Here is a 24,331-nt window from a genome sequence, read left to right on the forward strand (position 1 = left end):
TTTTGTTTAGCCGACCAGCGCCCTTTGAAAACCCTCTGAAGGGGGTTTGGAGGGTTTCGCCTTATCGCCTGCCCTCGCGGAACGAACAAACTCTTTATGAGCAGAAAAGGAAGGTCCTCGTTAGTTACGAGGTCCTTTTATCCTAACAGTCTGTGGCAAGACCGTGCTCTTGCCCCTAGTGAGATCCTTTATAATCTCAACCAAACTAAATGGCAACCACTGGCCTAAGGGTTGACCCTATCAGGGAAAAAATGACGCGGGATTCCGCTTCCACTTTTTCGATCCACCGGATCCCTAAAGGACGCAGCGTCCTCCAACGGGATAACGGTGGCTTTATTTGGAAATTGGTGAGTCCACTACAGGTGGTACCGTCTATCCTTTTAAAGAGGGATTCCTCAAACGGATAGCGCCTAGCCATGCGTTTGGAAATAGCAGGGGTTCGTTTCAAAACAACCCCATTTGGGTAAAGGAAAATCCTTCGCCCTTTTTGGTAGGCTAACAAGTACCAAAAAGGAATCTCAGTCTCAGCTACCTCTGCCGGTGTAACCTCAAGACTAAAGGTTTCCCGGACGGACACAACTAGTGCATCCACCACTCTTGTGCTATGGCGGAGGCAGAAACGTTCTCCTCACTGCTGAGGAGACATTACCTGAGACAACAGCCCCATAAGAGGGACCTGCAGCTGCATTGACCAGCTCCGAATCCGTATCTGAAGTATCAGATAAAAAATAGGGGTAGGCGGGGATCGCTTCTTGACCCCCGTCCCTGACAGGCCACCTCCACCCGGGATACCAAAGACTCCAAAACTGCCGAAAATGCATTAAAACAAGTGGGGTACTGGAGGGTCCTGCGGCCACCTTGAGGGGGATCAGGTGGGGATACATATGCGGCAGGGTCAATGATTATACAAGACATTTGCCAGCGACAAAAAAAAAAAAAAATGACAAAGTAAAAAACTTTTTTTTTTTTTTTTGTAATCCCCCAGCGCAACAGCACCCCTCAGTGTTACCTGCCTTTTTGGACCCCCACAGAGAGAGAGAGAGACCCCAAGGCTCATCCCTGATGCACAGAAGTTTTCTATCAGCCTGCTCAGTGCTGTCCTGTTACAGACAGGAAGTCTTTGGCCCTTTTTCCTGGGTAAAGGAGGCGGCTCCTCCCCTCAACACGCCTTCCGGCGCCTCCCCCTGGCTCCACGAGGTGTTTGGTCACCTCAAACATGGCCGCCCCCATGCTGGAGACACAAGGCTACGCCAATATGGCGACCTCGTGTGATCTGCAAGACAATGGCGGCGGCCTGTTAGGATAGCGGCGGCTAGCAGCGGCCTGCGGGATGCTGTATTCGGCCTAGCAGCCTGCGGGAGTGCATCGGCCCCACAAACTTCACCCTGGATGGTGATAAGCCTGGCCGACGGTACAGGACCCTGGCGGGCCGCATGCGGTCCGTGGGTCGTCGGGAGATGCCACAAAACAGTGCTGTGCAGCCCGTGGAAGCTGGAGGAATGGCGATCTGGACTGCAGTACTCAGGCATAGGCATCAGCCTGTGTACCTCTGACAGGTAGGATACCTCTTACTTCAATAGTAACGCCCCTTTTAGTGCTTCCACTGACTTAACAGTCATCCTTACAGACTTACAATGACTTTAGATCGTCAGCTCCCAAACCAAGCCTCCTGGTTATTTTTCACAAAAATCACACTCAAATTGGGGGATCTGTGACTTATTATAGGATAGGGGGGAGAACCATCCTACCATCCCAGAGAGGGGCCCGCGTCCACCACAAACCCGACAGGGGGAGAGGGGGAACATACTATTCACCATACCGGAACCAGGCGGGCGCCAACTCCTGACAGAACCCCTCTCCACCGGGGTGGGGGGCTGTCGACCAATACGGACGCCATGACTGTGTTGGTCATTGGCGTCCAGGCGAGACGTTTAACTCGCAGGGTCAGTCCCCGTCCAGTGGGACTATGTCGCGGCCGACCCAGCGCGGAGCTATGGCCTGCACGCGCTCGTAGGCTGAACTGGGGTGACCACTGGATCTCAACATCCAGCCCGTCGCCCAGTTCCAGCTTACTTGCTTGAAGATTCACAGGAAACTGGAGAAAAAAAGCTGTCTAAAAAATCTTTCTAAGAAAAAAATCCTGCCAGGACCGAAGATCCTAGCAAGGAATCTAGGTCCTTACTCCTAACTAGACAGAAAAAAACTGATTTGCTGTAGCAGGAAGTGAGAGGATATACCCTCTGGGACTGCCCCTAGGGTGTGGCCAGAACGTTTTCTTTCCTGTCTAGTCCTACTCCTGTAGAGGGCAGTATAACCCGAGTTGTTATTAATCAACGAGGACTACGTCTGTTAATGAGCGACAGAGAAAGATCAATTTTGAATAATTGTTAAAGCAGTATTGTGAATGTCCATAACATCTCTTTCAGCAGTTGATTAGGGCAGCCCTCAAAATTTTCCACTCGCCTGCTCGCATTTTGCGAGTGGAAAATGATTGAAGGCGAGAGAGAAGAGGAAGAGACAGAACACTGTTGGTACATGCCGGGGTGGGCAGTGTCCATATCTGCGATGGGGGGGGTGGGCGGTGCACTAGGAGCTTCTGCCTTCACCTGCCTGACAGGAGTGAATGTCATTCCCCCTCCTGTTATTGCACAATGCATGATTTCTGGACTCCTCCGTTCCAGCCACTTATCTCTCCTGCAGCCGTTAATCACTTCCCTCCTTCCAAGCTCCCCTCCCCCTGTTGGTTTGTTCTCCTTCCCGGCCAGGTCACTTGAGTTGGTAACTTTCACTTTGTTCGTCTGCACAGGTCTTTATCTTCCCTGCACAATCTTAAGTCAGCAGCGATTCTTGTACTCCTCTCTCCTGTTCACATTAACCTTTCATCTACTTCTATCTTTCAGCTGTCCCCTCCATAAATCTGTACTGTATGTCCTGCAGCCTCTGGTCCCAGCTCTGAGCATTCCAAGCAGCCATTTAGCTGACCCTGTCCTGTCCCAAAATACAGCCTAGCACTTTCTCAACAGTCCTTCACTCTGCTGTTCATTAACATATTATTACAACCCAAACCCCCCCCCCCCCCCTATTCACTCTCTTATCCCTAATAACTGGTGTACTGTGGTTTGGCCAGTGTGCTTGTATGTGCGTTTTACCTGGATTTTATGTGCATTTCTATTGAATTTCTATTACAAAGTGCGTTTTAAAGTCCTGCATGCTGCATCTTTGATGCGGCTTCAGAAAACGCACTGCGTAATAGAATTCAATAGAAGTGCACCTAAAATCCAGGTAAAACGCACATACAAGCACACTGTTATTAATATTTATTTGTGCAACTTCTGCAATCATGCAAAAACATTTAACAGTGTCATTTTATAAAATAATTTTTTGAGGGCGCATTTAGGGGCGGGGCAGGGTAGGGGTTAGGTGGGGCAACTGGTGGCAAGTAACCCTTAAGGCCTGGCTAGTAGCTCAGGACCACAAATTTTGAGCCCTGGATTAGGGTATGCAAACATCTATTGTGTTCCCAAGAACAAAATCGTTCACAAAAATAAACGTTCCTTACCTCCAATGGTTACAGATTGAAAATCCACTTTATAGGTTGATGACCCCAACATGCCATCAGATGTCAGAGAATAAAGAAATTGTCGTAATATTTCCCCACTGCCAGGAGCTGGAAACTGGTATATCAGGTCCCCTTTGCACACTACAGAGCCACTACTAAAGCAAACAGAATAAAAATAATAGTTCACAACTGCACACAAATGCAAAACTTTCATCTCAGGCTTTACGGTTACACAAATGTTAGTCAACAAGTGACTATATTCAGAACTACTTCTAGCTGTAGGAGGGCCATCTGAACTTGGTTAGTCTATTTAGATTAGATGTGGTCTGGATTGTGCTGGTACCCTTTCACACTGTTTCAAACAAAAAAGAAACATTTCTGCACACTGTTTCATAGACCTAGCCACTGCTCTTTTCTTTGGTGAAAAAGAGAAAGCATTGGCCACAATGTCTGAACGGGGACCCTGTTTTTTTTTATAGGGTGTCTTAGAGGCCACTCATCTGCATCATTCTATATACAGTTATCAAGTGTTTGTACTTAAAATATGAGAGTGATGATACGGTGAATTTATCCACCACAGTTTAGCATTACAGGTTTGCTTTGGCATGCATACATATTCTAGTCGGAAATGCAGGTTGAAGAGTTTTTTTCATATAAAACAATTGGGTCTTTTGGGGGAGATAGAGATAGAGATCGATCGCTAAATAGATAGAGAGAAAGATAGAGAGATCGAGAGATGGATAGAGATTGCTTTAGAAATATAATGGAACTCACTAGAATTCCCGGACCACCACCTGGAGGAGACTTTTGTCACGCAATGCCAATTCGATCTACAGAGAGAAAGAAAATCTTAACACCTAAACTATGAAATAAATATTTGTATTTTTCAGAACTGGAATCCTTGTAGCACACATGGGATTTTCAGCAATTATCCTGCTTTATGTTCCCAATGTATTCTCTTACTTTACTACAGTAGTTAGTGGCTCATTCAGTAAAAAAAAAAAAAAAAAAAAAACTGCAAAATTGAAAAGCTTTTGAAAATTCCTAAAGAGGTGCACCGCAACACAAATTGAGGGAGAAAACTACATAGGCTCCAGAAGGTAACCATTTACAAAGTGTGCTAACAGAATATGGGCACCTGTTATTGATTTACTGCGGAAGGTCTTTTTCAGCTGTGTCTGTGCCTATGGTGGAGGTCAGCCACACCTCCTGACCTTTGTCCTGAGTCCACACCCTCTTCTGTGTCAACCCCAACCATTGACCTTTGATCCCAAAATTGTAAAAATACCACCATTTTCCTATGTTAATCTCCACTTGGTGTCTCCCCCACCTGAAACCACTATCTTTCCCAGAACCAGCTCGGTTTGTTGGATTGGGGGGGTAAAAAAAAAAAAAAAATTTAAAAACGCTCGCTTCGCTCGCAACGTATTTGATTACAGATTTACTGTTGCAGGATGGCTCGGCTGCGCATAATTACATTGGATCTAGGCAATTATGTGCACGTGGTCTTGGCAGTGCTTCCGCTGTGATTCAACACAGCAGGAGCCAGACTGCGGGAGGAGCGGGCACGATCTTCAGCTAGACAGGCAGACAGCTCTTCTGTCAATGTAAAAGCAGGCAGCTCTCCTGTCAAACAGGTACAGAGAGATCATGTGTTTCAGCTAAGCTGAAACAGAGCCTGCCTGTCACAGAGCCCGCCCTCCCCCCTTCCACAGTCAGTAAGCACAAAGACATACATTTAACCCCTTTGATCACCCCCAGTATTAACCCCTTTCCTGCCAGTGCCATTTATACAGTAACCATGCATATTTAGCACTGATTACTAATCTGAGTATTAATGTCACTGGTCCCCAAAGTGTCAAAAATGTCAGTTAGGGGTCTGATCTGTCCGCAGCAATGTCACAGTCCCGCAATAAAAAAAAAAAAAAAAAATTGCTGATCGCCGCCATTACAAAAAAAAAAAAAAAAAAAAAAAAAAAAAATTAAAAAGTCCAAAAATCTATTCCGTAGTTTGTAAACGCTATAACTTTTGAGCAAACAAATTAAAATATGCTTTTTGGGATTTTTCTTTTACCAAAAATGTGTAGTAGAATACAAAATTGGCCTAAACTGAAAAAAAAAAAATTTGATTTTTTTACTTTTTTTTTCTGACTTCCCTCACAGAGAGGGAGAAGGAAGGACCCACGAGCTACTGTCCTCCTGGTACCAGGAAACCCTTAAACTACGGATAAGATACCTCTCCCTCTATAATGCCCCCAATCCTGGTTGCTCCATTCTGTCAATTTATTTACAGCATATAACTGACACACCCAAAAAGGTTCTTGCTGCTAAGTGAAGGGCAAATGAACTATACATGGAACAGAACACAAAAAATAAATGGTGACAATTTATAATCCTTGATAAAGGCTTGTAAAAAGCCGAAACGCGTAGGACACGCACCAGGAATTCTCTCAGACCAAAACTTCCAAGCCCACAAGCATGGAGGAACAGAGACAAACATTCCAATAATAGGTCACCATATGACACATGTCACGATACTTTCAACTTTTCTCACTCATTCACTCTGGGTCTATAACCCAGCACAATGAATGCATATATTTTTTCTTTATGATGTAAATAATTTCTTTTTATAAATAAATACAAATACTTTTACTTTATATACTTTGTATAAAAACTTACTTGCCACTAAAGTCCCACCCACCTTGGTTTGAGGCACCAACCAAACATACAATTCAATTCAGGGACGAAGGCAAACCCATACTTTCCCAGCTCTTTAGAGATCAAAACAAACCCAATTCCTGCTATGTCATAGCCCTCTCCTATTTAAGGTGCATCCAGTTACTATTTGTACTGGCCAAAAGGCTCTGCCCCTACCCTTACGTTCAACTAAGATTACATGTAGGCTAAATGTATTATCTGAAGATAGCTGAAAAAATGGTCTGCAAATGAGGTCACACAGATGAGCTCAAAGGACAGAACAAATCATTGCCAACATGTCATGCCTTACGTGGTCTTTCAACCCTCCATTGGCTTCCAGGTGAGGTATGGTCCTGCCATGTCGTCCGACAAGGTCCCTACTAGGTCGACATCCTATTTTTACAACTTATCCCATGATAAGTTGACCTTTGTCAACAATTCAACCTTGCTCCAATGGCAAACCAATCTAGCATCAATTTTCAGTTCCACAATGGAAAGCAGCCCTTAGATCTCTTTATAGAGCCTCAAGCTGTATAGACCACTGGTAACTACCCCTAAAAATAGTCACACGCTGGTATTATACCCCATACTGCCTTGCCAAATTCAACTCAACCCTACATTCTTTAGTACAGCCCAACCCTGCCCTAGCATTACTTAATTTGGGTATAGACAATATTCCCTCTCACTTTCACAAAGTGGTGTCGCATATACTTCTGGCGGCTAGGTCCACTATTACTAGATCCTGGAAAAAGTCACATGCACCAAATCCTTCCGAAACCTTAGATTCTGAAAACCAATTTTATGCATGAATGCTTATTAGCTTTAAGAAATGGCAAAGTTCCTAGTTTTCTTAAACTGTGGAAACCCTGGATATGGAAACCCTGGATATGCTGGAATGAGAACGTATGAATATTTGTATGATGCCTTATTGTATTGCTTGCTTCTGCTGTCCAAATGTACTGTTATACATGGTACATTATTGAGCTGATATACCTTATCTCCCATTACCACCTTTGTACCCAAGAATTTATGAACCTGTATTTATGTGGACCGATCACAATATTTACAGTTGGTTATACTGCATGTTTGCCATTTTTCTGTACTTCAATATTTTGTATCTTAAAATGCAATATAAATTTACTGCAAAAAAAATAAATAAAAGAAGAAGAAGAAGAAGAAGAAGAAGAAGAAGAAGAAGAAGAAGAAGAAGAAGAAGAAGAAGAAGAAGAAGAAGAAGAAGAAGAAGAAGAAGAAGAAGAAGAAGAAGTGAAATAGTTTGAGGATAAAGCATCAAGGATATGCAGGCTATAGTGCCAAAACATTAATATTTACTGTACAGTTCTCCTAATGATAGGTGCATGCATGTTGACATGAAAAGATTAATATTATTAAATATCAGGGTGATCAAGATGGGAGGTATCCATTACACAAATATTTCATAGATCTAAAAAAAAAAAAAAATTACCCTGAGAAAATATAACTGTATACATTTACTCACCATTTTTGAAAGATCTTTGCTGAGCTTCTGAGACTCCGTAGAGGCCATATCCAGCAAATTTGTAACAAACTGCATGTTTGTTATCCGGAAATTGAAAGGATAAACTTTTAATTCCTTATGCACACCTAAAAAGAATGCAGAAAATGAAACCAAATATAAAAAAAATGAATAAAAAAAAAAAAAAAATTATACATATGATACTAACCATCCACAGTGATTGAAGGAAGGTCCACAGATACATTGGCAAGGGGCAGCAGGGTGGATAGAAGATCCTGAACATTTGTAAACAGGCTCGATTGTATATACAAGATCCCTCTGACTTCTAGATCTCCATAGAGATTCCTGGGTCAAGAACACAAGAATGACAAAAAATTACGTTTTTTCTAGCCAGAAGTGTTTTTTGGAGAATGTATTAAGGAGGAGTTTTATATTTAGTGTTTTTTTTTTTCCTTTTTTTATTATTTGCGTTTTGTATGGTTTTTCCTGTGAAGAAAAAAATTAAATGAGGTCCAGGAACATTAAAAGTAGCTTCTGTAACTCAGGAGGCATTAAAGCCCACTGTTTTTTTTTAATTATTATTTTACTCATTATCTCCATGCATTTCACAAAAAAAAAAAAAGACTAAATTTAAATGCTCAAGTTTTGGCCTGCCTTTATGGAAAATATAAAAACAATCAATTTTGCTCACCCCTCTTTGATATTCATTTCTTTAAGTCTAGTACACGCGGGCTAAACGTCAAGCAAAAATAAATCAATAAAAACAGACCGTTGGCCCCTGTGCACGGCAGCGGGTCCGACAAAAGCTGCCCAAACTGAAAACGATCTGCCAACCAGCTCCTGATCAGCACTTTCAGCCAATCTTTTTTTTTTTTTTTTTTTAACGAAAAAAAAACACTAGTAGTGTGTGCTAGGCGTTCGGTATTCCTTAATCTAATGGTGTGCTAAAAAGAAATCTGTACCAAGAGAAATCTGTATGCTGTCATTGCTGATCTCTTGTGAAAAAGCAAATTGCCTGGTTATTTCCAGCTTCACTTCTTTGTGAAGCTGGGTCAGTAAAGCAAGAGTATAGATATGACAGTCTAGCAGCAATTTGTTTTTTTGTAGTAGCCCTACCAAAAACTCTTGATGAACAAATGCTTTGAGTCTATGTAAGCAGGGTTAGAACATTTTTGCTGTATAGCAAATTGCTCACCGAATTTGTGAAATCAAAACCTTGGCAACTGGAAACGACGTATTAACAGCATGCAGCACCTGAAAATATAAAAAGGGAGTATACCAGTTTCATATATGTTCTTGAAAAATCAGTGCAAAGATATCTATGGCAAAAAATAGAATAATGCTTAAAAAGGAACCACAGCCCTTGCTTTAAATTTCAAAGAATAAATGATGAACTCTGGCTGGCGATTATGGCATTGCAATTTTGCTCAAGTCTTCATAACATTAAACCCACATTATTGCAGTCTATTCATACACACTACATTCCCAAAAGTATTGGGATGTCTGCCTTTACACACATATGAACTTTAAATTTCATCCCAGTCGTAGTCCGTAGGGTTCAACTATTGAGTTGGCCCACCGTTTGTAACTATAACAGCTTCAACTCTTCTAGAAATGCTGTCCACAAGGTTTAGGAGCATTTCTGTGGGAATGTTTGACCATTCTTCAAGAAGCGCATTTGTGAGGTCAGGCAAAAATGTAGGACTAGAAGGCCTGGCTCGCAGTCTCTGCTCTAATTCATCCCAAAGGTGTTGTAACGAGTTGAGGTCAGGACTCTGTGCAGGCCAGTCCGGTTCCTCCACCCCAAACTCGCTCATCTATGTCTTTATGGACCTTGCTTTGTGCACTGGTCCAAATCATTTGGTGGAGGGGGAGATTATGGTGTGGGGTTGTTTTTCAGGGGTTGGGCTTGGTCCTTTAGTTCCAGTGAAGGGAACTGTTAGGGTGTCAGACATTTTGGACAATTTCATGCTCCCAACTTTGTGGGAACAGTTTAGGGAAGGGACGGGGGGACCCACACACATCCATCCCCACTGGCTATTCCTGGTCCCACAGGTGAATATAAACTAAGGGCAGTGTGTCCCAAATGAGGTCGTTGACCATAAGTGGTCATAACCATCATTTGGTTAAGGACATGGCCTGGATACACCTTATTTTACAGCTAGAGGAATGTAATTTATAGCAAGCAGTAATCGGACATGTGTGCTTTGGTGGGTTGGAAAGCATAGTTTGTCATTATTGAAAAGAATCCACATGACAAATTTAGATTGCAACACAAGAAAAAAAAAAAGACTGCCAGTGTTTTTATGTTTTTCTTTAACCACTTGACCGTTGGGGAAGGTTTTACCCTCTTCATGACCAGGGCATTTTATGCTATTTAGCACTGTGCTACTTTAACTGATAATTGCTCGGCCATGCAACACTGTACACAAATTAAATTTATATCATTTGTTTTTGCACAAATATAGCTTTCTTTTGGTAGTATTTGAACAGCACTTTTTTTTTTTAAATTTAAAAAAAAAAAAAAAAAAAAAGGACCAAATATTTTTAGAAAAAAATATATATTTTCTACTTTCATCTATTAAACCTATCCAATAAAATCAAATTCCTTCATAAAATGTAGACCAAAATGTATTCCGCTACATGTCTTTGGTAAAAACCAAAATACGTTTTGGGGGACACTAGTTAGTTTGGATCATGATCAAGATACTGACCCATAGAGATTTTTTTTCATACTGGTAATAGCGGTGATCAGCTACTTCTAGTGCTAGTGCTACTGTGATATTGCGGTGAGCAATCTGGTGCCAACCGACAATATCACGAGGGGGGGGGGGGGGGGAAAGCTAACCGACTTTGAAGTCGCTCGTGATGCCAATACAGTGATCAGTAATAATACTGTACACTGTGCTAACACACTGGCAGGGGAGGGGTTAACATCAATGGGTTAACGTTGTGCTAACAAGTGTAATGTGTGCTGCTTTTACCAACAGATCTGTCTGCTTTTTCTCCCTGAAATCAGAGTTAAATTCAGGGAGAAGAAACAGACAGATCGCGGTCTGCACAGGTTTGTGTGTTTGTCAACACAGAACATTGTACTGTGATTGGCAACAGTGGATCAGTAGGTGTATACCCAGTTGACAAACTTGTGCGGTGTCCAATCACAGCATGGGTCAGCAGGGGGCACGCATTTATACCGCTGAACCAGAAGTACACAGTGAAGTTAAGGTGCCTACCTGTGCCACCCGCTCGCAGTACATTCGCCGATTTTATTTGACACTGATCACTTTAAAATATTAGGTTTCATTTTGATACTTTTTTTACACTAAACTACAGCATTTTATAGAGTGTGACCGACTTATTTTGCACATAGTCACAGCACTGGGGAATGTACATAAGGAATTTTTTACAACGTGATTGTTTGGTAATGTAGCACATTTTAGTTGGGTTTTAGTTTCAAATTCTAGTGCTGTAAAATAGAAGGTACATTTAAGGTATCAAGGGGATCTCTCACAGCAGCTGAGAGATTTCATTGGTAAGGTACAAGAGGGTGTTGGCACTTTTCTAAATACGTTCCATAATGAAGACATGCCAGAAACATTTGAAGATACAGGCATCCTGTTGTACCTCTTTTTGTAAACTTTCCAGGTAACTCTGCTTGTTTTGATCACTTTGTGAAATGGCAATGAACCCAAAACGGAGAACAACAAAACTGATGGACAAAGACTCTTGCTGCAAGTTCTTTGGGGTATATCCTAAAAAAGAAATGCTTTATTACACAGAATTCACAAGTTCTTGTTCACTATCCTAAAGAAGTCATGTCACCAAATAGGAATTCCAGTTATACCCAAAAACAAACAAAATAGCAGGAGAAACCCTGTATTTTCTGTAGAATAAATCAATGGAACTCCCAGTGCAGTAAGTGCCGGTTCACACTGATGCGTGTGCGGCGATCGCATGTAATGTCGGAGCGCACTGCTCCTTCATTACATGCGATCGGCTGTGCGGTGCGAGTTTAGCCATACACTTTGTATGGCTAAATTCGCACCGCACCCGCAGCAAAGACGCACAGGACCCTTTTTTGCAGCCGCATCAGGATCGGATTGCACAGCGGTTCACACTTGTGCGATCCAATCCTGTGCGACTGCAAGATCGCACTGCGATATGCGATCAAACTGCGGGTGTCGTTAAGATTACATTGACACCCCCAGCGTATCGCATATGGCAGTGTGAACTGCCGGGGGTGAGTTTGCGATGCGGGAACAGGCTGCGAATTCGCAGCCTTCCCGCATTGCATAAGTGTGAACCGGGGCTAAACCTTAAAAGTGATTGTAAAATGATCACCTTGTAAAAAAACAACCCATTCAGTTTGAAATAAAAGGCAAACATTTGTGTAAAGATTAAAAAAAAAACAAACAAAAAAAAAACAAATGTAGCAGGATTTCCAGGCATGGAGCCTGATGTGGGTCTGCCATGGTTACCGGTGACACCTTCAGCCTATTTAAGCTGAATACCCAAGCGTGAGATTTGAGTCAAGGACCAATCCAGCATCTTTAGTTTGTTTTGTTCATTTGATGTTGGGGATGGGAGAAGGGAATGAGTGGGATACTCCTCTGGCTCAACTAGGTACAAATGGGACACTTTGAAGAAAAATGCCTTTCATTGCTGTCTTGACGCCGGCTGTATGCCGACCAACGCTTGAAAAACACTGACTTGCTGTACTGTACTTGAACTTGTACTGCACGCTGTACACTTTTACACTTCAGGGGCCCAACTGCTGGTGCCCCCCTTTGTACTTCAGGGTCCTCTCACTAGGCACCCTCTCTACACATCAGGGTCCACACACTGGCACCCCCTTTCCTCTTCAGGGGCAACACTGGCACCCCCTTTACACTTGCTCCTGCACCGGCTAGCTAGCTCCAAGATCCCCTCTCTAGGCAGACCCCCAGGGGAAGTTTGCAGTAATGCTTTCCTGAAACTGGACCCCTCTCAGCTCCGCTGGTCCTCTCTGCACTCACCTCAGCCTTCAGTTCCCTTCCACTAGGCAAGCCGCCTGGGACACCCGATTCCTCTGACAGGAGGAGAGACAGCCGTACTCTCCCTCCCGGGACTCTGCTTCCCGCCAAATATGCTGCGTCATGTGCTCCCCTCAAACTTATACCCACTCCCAGAATGCTGTGCGGCAGAATCTGCCTTCCTGGGGTACATACAGGCCTGAGTAGTGTGCCTTCGGCTGGGTTTCCTCCACTGCCCAATGAGAACCCTCTCATGGAGCACAGAGGGGAGACTCCCCAATCTCAACAGCCACACCTGGGAGACATGACAGCCCAGCTGAAAATCATGGCCCTGCTGATAAGCAGACAAGGCCCACTATACTTTACCTAGCACCTACCTTGTAGGGTGCTATACAAAAAAAAAAAAAAAAAAAAAAACACTATAAATACCTTTTTTTATAGGGCCCCTTTCACATGGGGCAGAACCGTTTGGACGGACTCCTTTTGCTCAGAGGGTATCACTCCGTTGATCCCTGCTGAGCAGGCGGATGACAGGTCCGTCTCCACTCACTGTGCAGAGATGGACCTGTCAGAGTCCCGCTCTCCTCTATAGGGAGATTGTATGAAAACAGACAGCCTGTCTGTTCTCACCAGATCCCATACACTGGACAGATGGCGAACGTATCGCCATACGTCTGTTTTCAGTTGATCTGGTCGTAAGGGATGCCAGGCCGGTGTCAGCAGGCACATGTCTGCTTACATCCACCTCCCCATAGACATCCACCTCCCCATAGAGGTTAATGGGTGGCCCAATCCGGTCTACCTGAAAAAAACCGACAGGCGGACCCGATCCTGTGAAAGGGGCCTAAGTGATCACATTCCCTCTGTGCTCAGCTGCATAAGAGCTGGGGGGGGGGCAACAGCACACTGATATTACCAGTGAAAGGCTGTGCAGGGAGGGCATGTCAGAACAAGTCTGATTATTGGAGGAGCACACACAGTTCCCAGCACAGCTAAAGAACTGACCACTGTGAGCTCTTCTGCCTAGTGTGATCAGTTTTTTACCAGGAAAGTAGAGGGACTGGCAGGAACACCAGGACTTTTGCACAAAGAAAGCAATACAAAGAACAGGAGACTTTCATACAAGTACATGGTACAGCAGGTACAGATCAGGAATTTGAAATGCTAGGGTAACAAACACTAAGGATGTTCCTGGTTAGCCCATTTTCCATGTCACATGCTGTTGATTTAGTCTCAAGTTCTGTGCAAACTGAACAGCCAATCATCTGCCTACAGATATGGGGAACAGTAGAAACCTGTATTTCTTGCAGGGAAGGGACAATTTTTGGTGGTGATAAAAATCAGTTTTTAATGGAAGCTAAGGTTCCAATTATCAGAACAAAACATTTACAAGCTTGCTAGTGAGTTAATTTGACAACACTGTTCATTCACCCAAACAACCTTATCTCAGAACTTTTATAACATATATAGGTTTTTGTTACCGGTATAAGAAGTATTTTGCTGTAGCATTGTTTAAAGTGCTTTAAAAATAATGAGAAGTGTATATATTATATTATATGGGCAACATCAACCCCAGGAGCATGAATAGATACACAGGATACCGAGCCCAAATGTTTATTCACAACCTGATAGCGCTATTTTTTTTTTCGTTCCCACCGAGGTCATACTTGTAACTTTTCTGCACCATACAGTATAGTAAAGGTCTGCACTGCAGGTTGTCACACTTTTTAGGTTCAGCCTTGTTTTTTGCTGAATTACTTTAAAAATGTGTGCATTTATGTCAAGTCATCTTTAGATCTAGATACACTTAACACTAAAATAAATCTTGATTTTTAAGCTACTTGCATATTAGAATTTCTAATATATAGGATATTTATCCATTTTATTGAATTGGGGCTACAAAAATGAATTGTGCAAACTGCACAAGAGGCACTTCAGAGAGGATCGAATTGCAATATTCAAATCAATGGTGATAGTAATATCAGGAAGAAACGGGTAACATGCGGCCACACAATGAAGTTGGACAGGTTCACCTTTAGAATAGGTTACATCCATAATTAGGGTGTAACATGTTCCAGCAAACCGCCTTAATCCCTGAACCCCCCCAAATTACAGCAGGTAGGGCTCCCTCCCCTGCAGCCGCTGTCACGTTTTTTTTTTTTTAAATCAGCACGTGAGCAGGGTTCTGCCAACACAGCTGGGTTACTCATTTACATAGATCTGTAAATTAACTTCAAGTCCCATCTGCCACTGCAGTAGACTGCTTGCACTTCTCAATGGACTGCGAAGGAGCAGATCGGTGTAGTCAGTCCATTAACATTGCCTCCAGCTTTATAGCCGAAAGCCTATACGGGGGACGGTACAGATGGAAAACTGGAGGGAGTGTGTACAGCAGACACAGAAAACTGGAGGGAGTGTGTACAGCAGACACAGAACAAAGAACATGTTTGATTGCAAATTACCTTGGAAAGTGAAAGAGTGCTCTGGCCCAGATGCCTTTGAACTGTAGCAATAATTCTCGAATATAATGAACCCGGATACTCGATAACATCCATTGCAACAATTCTTTATTGGCTACTTGGCAGAATACAGCAATAACATGCCAACGTGTTCAGAACAAAAACCTCACACATGATGCTGTGCCGAAACTCAGTAGTATTCTTGCTGTATCCTGCCATGTAGCCAATAAAGAACTGCTGCACGAACTGTTGCAAAATATGTTACCCAATAGCCAACCTCATGTTATTCGAGGATATAGTAGCCTGACCCTGCACCCTGTGGAGGGGAAAAAACAAAAAAAACAAATGCACTTTTTTCCCTACAAAAAATGGGATTTTTGTACTTACCGTAAAATCCATTTCTCTTTTGTTCGACGGACAGCGCTCCATAAATCATAACTATTGGGTTATATTGCCTCCTCCAGGAGTAGGACTAGGCAAAACAAAAAACACCTGGCTATGCCCATGGGCCGTCCTCAGCTTGGTATTTAACCACCACCCCCCCTCTCTGCTCTAGGTAATCAGTTTACACCTGAATTGCACAAGCCATCTCCAAGGTATGCAAAGCAAATTCCTTGGTATAAGCTGGCTTGGGACACAAGGAAGGCAACACAATGTCCGCATTCAAATGGAAGTCAGAGACCACTTTGGGCAGAAATTATGGACAGGGACAAAGAACCACTTTATCCCTATGGACCACTAAATGGGGACTGCGACAAGATAATGCCACCAATTCCGATACCCTGCAGGTCGAGATAATAGCCACAAAGAATGTCACCTAATGTAGGCAAGGGAATCTCCCAAATATTCTCAAATGGAGGTTTCTGGAGAACCAAAAATACAAAAATTTAAATCCCTTTGCAGCAAGAGAGATGAAGGTATGAACTAAAGAGTGCGTGGCTGGGGGGGGGGGGGGGGGGGGGTTCGCTGAAAGAAGATTGCCAGGGCAGGCACCTGGCTCTTGATGGTACTCAAATGGATGGATCTCCGCCACAGAAAAGGACCGAGGATGAGCGCCAATCGACTCACAACAAGAAATGTACGCTTTCCACATACTATGGTATATCTTGCTGGAAGACTAATTCCTCACCTTCACCTTAGTAGGGATCACTGATCCAGACAGACCTCTATCCCTCAGTACCTGGCTTTCAATAGCTAAGCCATTACAACCAGCAACTGTAAAGCAGGATGGTAGATCAGCCCTTGGGACAACTGCTCTTCTCTGAGAGAAAGGGACGTTTATAGCCACCAGTCTGATTGGAAGATCCTAGCCCTTATATCCGCGCAGGAATTGCAGAAAAAGCCTGAGCAGAGGATGATAATGGCCTTACTGTGGCCCTTGAACACCTGCGGCATCTGCCAGAGGAACTCGTGATCTCGCCACGAACCTCAGTATCCTGATGTGGAGCCGAACCTGCTAAAGGAGCTGCACGTAGGACTGTGCAAACAGAACTATCTTGAAGGTGGATACCACCAGACTCAAAACCTGTATGCAAAATGGGAGAGAACTATCTGTGCAACAGCAGCCGGTGAATAACGGCCTGTGGTTCCTGAAGTTTGTCCAGAGGAAGGACCACCCTGGTCAAAATTAGAAACAGACCTAGGTAAATCAATTCCCTGGACAGGGATAGGGGGGACCTTCGGTAGTTCGGACATCACCTGAACCTTTGCAGGAATTAAATCCGCAAGGAGACTCAGGACCTAAAAAAACTGAAAAGGACAAGCTTTGTCCCTCTTTCTGGGTACCCCCAAATGAATCATTTTGTGGATCCCCTTGAAACTCATGAAGGAGGTCCACAAGGCTGGAAACTAGCGAAGATGTCCCCCCCACCCCAATAATGGGCGAGGGCAGACCTTCATGCTGAAGAGGTCTTGTCTGTGGGTCCAGAGAAGCTAGCTCTAAGCTTACCAGACCAAGGATGCTTGGAACCTCCCAGGGAATATTTGAAAGATCCATTTCCCTTATTCTCCATCCCAGAAGCAAGAAAGAATTTTCCATGTGCGGAGAAGGAGGGCCCCCATCTACATTGACGCTCCTTCCCTTTTCTAGACTTCCCCACCCCCCCTAATTCCCGTGGTACCCTTAATGAGGTCATCCAGGGCAGCCCCAAACAGGCGATCGCCTTGAAAGGGCAGATCAATGAGAGCTTTCTTAGAGGCTTGGTCTGCAGACCAATTCTTTAGCCACAGCACATGCCTAATCACCACCGCTGAAATAGAAAGTTTGGACTGCATAGGAGCTGTATCCAAAGCTGTATCCAAAGCTGCATCACAAAGAACCTGCAGTCCATGGATCAACTGGTCCACTAGATCAACATAAGTGGCGGGGACCTGCTCAACCCCCCAGGCCCTGGCGCAAAAGCTTGGCCCATTCAGTTAGAGTCTGAGAAACCAGGGCGGAGGCAAAGACTGGCCGCAATGTCGAACCAGCCATAGTAAACATGCTGCGTGCCACAGCCACCGCTTTCCTGTCAGCTGGGTCCTTTAAGGATAGGGATTCCTCTACTGGGATCATGGTAGCTTTGTTCAACCTGGAACCAGGAGGTCCACCACTGGTGGGACTAGTCCACTTTTAAAAAGGGACTCCTCAAAAAGGGTAACGTACAGCAAAATGTTTGGGGACCACAAAAAGCAATTTTGGTTGTTCCCATTCCTTACAGAAAAACCTGTCAAAATAAGGCACATAAAAGGAAACACCTTTGGAGTGCAAGGTGACTTATTCGTACCAAATGACAGCGCCATGTCCGTGGCTACATCAGCCACATCCTCCATTTAAAATCTCACATACTGCAGTGATAAGGGCGTCTACCAGCATTTTTTTAATTTGCTGTGACCATGGATGAATCATCCTCACTATCGGATGGATCTTGGGGTGCGATATTAAGCCCCACCCCCCCGGACAGGCAATGTCCACGGCAGCATTAGGCACAGAATCAGAGGAGACAGACTGAGCAGGGAAAGGTGGGGGACACTTCCTCCTGGGCCTTTGCCCATACACCACTTCCACCCGGGACAACAAGTATTGCAGGACCACCGTCAGTGCAACCATGGGAAGCTGGATGCCACCTCCATGAGGGTGGGGGGGGGGGGTCAGTGAGGGAGATGTTCTCCATAAAAAGGAAAAGAGAAACGATCTTTTGGCACCACTAAAAGATCCTCCCAAGCCTCAGACTTCGGCCCCCCCAACGAGGCTTTGGTCATCTCAAGCGTCTCCTGGACTAAAAGAAAATGGCCCCCGTTACATCGGACTACACAAACATGGCCGCCAACCAGAGACCAGCCAGACTAAGGGAAAATGGCCACCATCAGCTACAAACACTGAAGCATGCTGCCAGGATCTTCCCTGCGCCCTCTGCAAGGGGACCCCCCCCCCAAAGGTAGGATGTTAGGGGAGACTCCGCTGCACACTTTGCACTGGGGCCCCCCTGCACTATATCCACACTGCAAACAATAGGGAATGCACCTAGGTGTCTCCTACACTAAGATCCCTCCAGACTACCAGGGGCAGGACACACACTATGCCAGGACCCTTACAGAGAGTGTAAATAATCGAGGGGGGGGGGGGGGGGGGAGACCCTAGAGATCTCCACTGCATTCTCTGCCCTGGGACTCCCACAAGGCTCCAGGCCCAGGCAGGGGGGAAAGGGAGTGGGGGAAGCCCAGCTCCCTGAGGGATTATTAGGGATAGGAGGAGGTTCGACCGTCCCTAAAGATTATCAGCGTCCACCCCAAAAAAAAAAAAAAAAAAAAAAAAAAAAAAAAACACTAAAAAGAGGAGGGGGTGGGGGAAACTGTACTTACCCTTCCATGGTGTGGGTAACTCTCCAGACAGAATTCTTGCCACCAAAGTAGGGGAGCTGTCGGCCGTGGGACCGCTGTGACTCAAACACAAGCCTGGTCGTATGCAACCCTGCGAGACATTTAACTCACGGGCCAGCCTCTGTCCATGAGGCGAAGTCACGGCCGACCTAGCGCGTAGCATCGGTCTGCACGCGTTCACTGGCTGGGCTGGGGGGGGACCACTGGATCTAGATAATCCTGCCCATCACCCAGCCCGGCAGTTGATTGTAGATTTCCCAAGAGAAAAAACAAAAAAGATGTAAGGAAGAAGAAGAAAAAAAAAAATTGCTAGGATCAGAGGTCCCAGCCAGGAGTCTGGGTCCTTACTCCTGACTAGACAGAATAAAACTGATTACATCGAGCAGAGAGGGGGGGGGGGGTTATATACCAAGCTGAGGACAGCCCATAGGCATAGCCAGGTGTTTTTTTGTTCTGCCTAGTCCTACTCCTGGTGGAGGCAATATAACCCAGTAGTTATGATTTATGAAGCGCTGTGTCCGTCGAACGAAAGAGAAACGTGCATTTATTTTTTTTCCTTAAAAAAGTTACCTTGGCGTTTAAACTGTGTAAGGGGTTATTTACAGTTAGAGCTGTAAAGATGTGGAACTCCCTTTCACAGTTCGGCTTCTTGCATGAAGGGCGTGTGAGCCCATACAATGCAAGTTCCACACAGCATTCTTCCCCTAGGAAGCCCATAAACAAATGGCTGTACTCTGGTATATGCCAGGCAGGAGAAATACACCAGGACTTACATTGCACAGACTTAGGCTGGCCATACATGATACAATTTCCGTTCAGTTTTCTGTCAGATTTTCTTGAAATTTACCTTCAAGTATGTAGTACGAAGGCCTGCCTAATTGGATACAAGTGAATGTGTTTAGCTTTGACCTCACATTATGTGGTTTGTGGTAGATCTGACAGAAAATTGTACAACAAAAGTTGGACATGTATGGCCAGCCTTAGACACCAGTGTGCAGGAGGCCTAAGTGATATCAGTGGAGAATCTCAGTAAACACAATATACACAAACTGATGGACCTGTGCCTTTATTCAACCTTACTATAACTATTTGGGGAGCTCCCTTTGTATCATTTAGTCATATTATCCTTGACTGATAAATTGGTTTCAAGGAGGTTTAATGTTGATAAATGTAAAGTTTAACACTTGGGGGCTAAGAATATGCATGCATCATATATACTAGGGGGAGTAGAACTGGGTGAATCCATAGCTGAAAAGGATCTGGGTGATCTGGTAGATCCTATAAACTTAATAGCATGCAATGCCAAGCTGCGGTTTCCAAAGCAAGCAAAGTCCTTTCTTGGGGGGGGGGGGGGGGGGTGAAGAAAGACAGACACAGAGACTTTTGCCCCTGTACAAATCAGTAGGACCTCATCTGGAATATGCAGTTCAACTTTGGGCACCAGTTCTTAAAAAGAATATCGGGGAACTGGAGAAAATGCAGAGAAGGGCAACCAAACTGATAAGAGGCATGGAGAAGCTCAGCTATGAGGGAATATTAGAGGAACTGAATTTATTCTCTTGAGAAGTGATGGGGGGATATGATCAACAAATACATAAGGGGTCCATATAGTGAACTTTGTGTTGACCTTAAAGTGAACAAATCAACACCGAGGACAAGGGGGCACTCTTTACGTCTAGAGGAAAACAGATTTTGTCTCCAAATACGGAAAGGTTTCTTCACCGTAAGAGCTGTGACAATGTGGAATAGACTCCCTCCAGAGGTGGTTCTGGCCAGCTCACTAGATTGCTTTAAAAAAAGGCCTGGATTCTTTCCTAGGTGTACATAATATAAATGGGTACTAATATTTATAGGTTAAGTTGATGCAGGGAATATCTGATTGCCTCTCGGGGGATCAGGAAGGAATTTTTTCCCCTGCTGTAGCAAATTGGATCATGCTTTGCTGGGGTTTTTTTCGCCTTCCTCTGGATCAACTGCGGGTATAGGATTGTGCATATGGGATTTTATGGTTGGGTTTTCTTTACTGATTTTTGTTTTTTATTAGTTGGGCCGGATGTACTTGTGTGTCTTTTTCAACCCGACTATAACTATATATTGATTGGTTAAACCACATTTTTAGACAAAGCTGATTTAGTAAAACATATTCACAATAAAATGGGTGCATGTTTATTGTCAATTTATTGTTTCTCAACATTCTCAACTCCTTTAGTAGATCAGCCTCAGAAACTGAACTTTTTTTTGTGGTTTTAAAGTGATTGCACCTTATAAAATAACCCATTCAGTTAAAAATTCAAATGAAAGGCAAACCTTTATAAATATAAAAATCAAATGCTTTCCCCCCCCCCCCCTTTTTTTAGAAGTGATCACCTCCCTTCTGTTCTCAGCTGCATAAGAGCTAGGGGGGAGGAGAAGCAACAGCACACTGATCTTCCCAGTGAAAAATTGGGGGGGGGGGGGGGTGGCGGCATGTCGGGACAAGTTTGATCATTGAAGGAGAGCAGCCTGAATTCACAGCACAACTAGAGAACTAACCATGGTGAGCTCTCCTGCTCAGTGTGGTCAGTTTTTTTTACAGGAAAGCAGAGGGACTGGCAGGAACACCAGGGAACTCACACAAAGGAATACAAAGAACAGGAACATTTTTCATACAAGTACTTGGTACAGCAGCCACATATCAGAAATGTGAAATCCTGGGGTAACAAACTCTTTAAACACACATCTCTTCCTGAATTATGGTGAAATATTTTGCACATTAAAAGCCATTAGGCCATTTGTAATCAATTATCATTTGAAAGTGAAGAAATTGTGATGACAGACCTTTTATAGCCAGAAAATTACATTGAACATACCATTGCACTGCACAGTAGATGCATTAATGTTCCACCCAAAATAATTCTTCTTTGTTGCAATGTTATCAGAAAGAACTGTCCTCACTATGTCAGAGCCGCTAGGGTCAGATGAGCCACTACTAAATATAACATTACTTTGAACAACAACTGAGCCGTTCCTATATAAACAAAAAAATTTAAAAAAAAATTAAAAAAGAAAATTAAAAAAAAACATTAACATTTAAAAAACATTTAAAAAAAAAAAACCATGACAAAACAATGGCTTAAGCTTTTAATGCTAACAAACCCCACCCCTTACCTACCATACACAAAAAACTAAGAAAATAAAAAAAATTGCTTTTTAGGGCACCAAACAAAAATAAAATGAAAAAAAAAATGTAAACATTAAAATGAAAAACATTAATTGAAATGTATTACATATTTATTTATTTATTTTTTTTTTTACATTTCTTCAGTTACTTATGGTTTATGCCCAGGCAAATGTCAAACATCCCAAAAGTCTTCATGAAGGGAGGGGAGGAGGAGGGGTCTTCTCAGCCAAGCACACTTTCCTGCATGCAAGTTGCACGAGCCAAGGGCAGATGGATTCCAGCAAGTAAATGCTACATTAATCATCTGCCCTTACTCAAGATGGCCATGGCCAGAAATGGTAGGGGGGGGGATGTTTTTTAAAAAGATTTGTCAACAAATTAAACCAATGTAGACAAGGATGGATAAGAGAGTTTGCGTTGAATAAAAATGAATGAAATGTTGTGTTTGTTGCTCAGAGGTGTGGTGCGCAATGAAGATCTGATTTAACATATAAAAGCCATAGAAGTACAATCTTATGAAAAAAAATTCTATGCCTTTTATTGTTTAACTACTTATACAATACAATTAAAAATGTAAACCCAGTTTTGTCATGATTTTTTGTGGTGCCTTAAAAATCCATGATTGTTTTTTTCAGTGACGGTCCTATGTTATTTCAGATGCCACACCTTACTACTACCTTATATATTCTACACGTCAAATTAAAAAAAATAAAATAATGGTCAGTGTTAATGGGTTTTGCTTCAAAAATGTAAATCTTTAAAGTTTCTGAATTTACTAATGAGACATGCAAGGCCACCATTATACATGCTGCTTGTCCAACGTGGCAAAGACCCAATATGTTTGCTGCAAAAACCTGCTGCTTTAAATTGCCTGAGGAGGAAGGCAATTTGAGATAGAAGATACAACAATGAAGTATACGAGCTTATGTCAGGGTTTTTATTGTGGTCTGCTTTCCAGTGTCCTACCCACTTCTTGAATGGGTGTCACAGGGGTAGAAAGTTCATTAAAATCTACCCAGTGGGGTCTAGAGAATAACAATCTATCAAAAAACAAAAATAGTATACACTGCATGTGTTACATCTCCGTATTTTTGGTGTTTTACTAGTCACAAACTATGCTACTTGGTTTATGAAACAAGTAAAGAATCGCCTCCTTGGTTGCATATATTGAGGAATATGGTTTGGGATAACATAACCCCAAAAGTATTCAAATATTCAGAAGAGTGTCTACTACTATTTTTCCTCTATGTTTAAGTATTTGTTGTACTCTTTTACACTTACTGTTAATCTGAACCTCTTAATGAGGAAATATTAACTTTGCTTCTCTCCGTCTAACAGTACAAAAAAAATAAAAATAAAACCACACACACACACACACACACACACACAAAGTTGACTTTTTTGTGCATTAGGCCACCTGGGCATCTTTAAATTAAATGGATTAGAGCTCTTTCACACGGTCCGCCTCCGTAGGCGGATCCGTGTTGCTCAGCGGGGGATCGATCCGCGATCCCCGCTGAGCCGGGCGGATGACAGCTCCGTCTCCGCTTGCAGAGCGGAGAGGGAGGTGTCTCAGCCCCCGCTGCCCTCTATGGGGGATCGGATGAGAGAAGACCGCTTGTCCGCTCTCATCAGATCCGATCCGATTACTGAACGGATGGAAAAATAGGGTTTCCATCCGTCCAGATTTCAAGCACAGGATCGGATGCGGATGTCAGCGGAGGTGTCTCCGCTGACACCCGCTGCCCCATAGAGCTGCATGGAGGATCCGATCAGATTCGCCTAAAAAACTGACAGGCGGATCTGATCGGATCGCCCGTGTGAAAGAGCCCTAACTGTTTACTAAGGGCCCTTTCACACGGCCGCTCCGCTTGTCCGCAAATCATCCTATTTTTTTGCGGATGATTTGCAGACATAATGTAAGTGAATGGCACTGCGGATATCAGCGGAATACCATCCGCTGACATCCGATTTTCCTCCTTTCAGTTCTGTTCCGTTTTTTGGAACGGAACAGAACCCTATTTTTTCATCCGTGTAAAAAACGGAAAGGAAGGAAAATCGGATGTCAGCGGTGTCATCCGCTGACATCCG

General features: G+C 43.6%; 1 protein-coding gene across 1 annotated transcript in view; it reads right to left on the reverse strand.

Moving 5' to 3' along the window:
• Positions 1-24,331, reverse strand: part of LOC309552543 (uncharacterized protein) — a gene marked incomplete at both ends in the record, with an annotated part of 52,495 nt that overhangs the window by 20,147 nt on the left and 8,017 nt on the right. The window contains 7 exons of the mRNA XM_082253497.1: positions 3,560-3,714; positions 4,334-4,389; positions 7,755-7,879; positions 7,960-8,096; positions 8,947-9,005; positions 11,376-11,503; positions 21,930-22,087. Coding sequence (XP_082109623.1) covers positions 3,560-3,714; positions 4,334-4,389; positions 7,755-7,879; positions 7,960-8,096; positions 8,947-9,005; positions 11,376-11,503; positions 21,930-22,087 — 818 coding nt within the window. The remainder of the gene's footprint in view (positions 1-3,559; positions 3,715-4,333; positions 4,390-7,754; positions 7,880-7,959; positions 8,097-8,946; positions 9,006-11,375; positions 11,504-21,929; positions 22,088-24,331) is intronic.

This window comes from Pelophylax lessonae (assembly GCF_965119305.1).
Source record: "Pelophylax lessonae genome assembly, chromosome: 4".
NCBI lineage: Eukaryota > Metazoa > Chordata > Amphibia > Anura > Ranidae > Pelophylax > Pelophylax lessonae.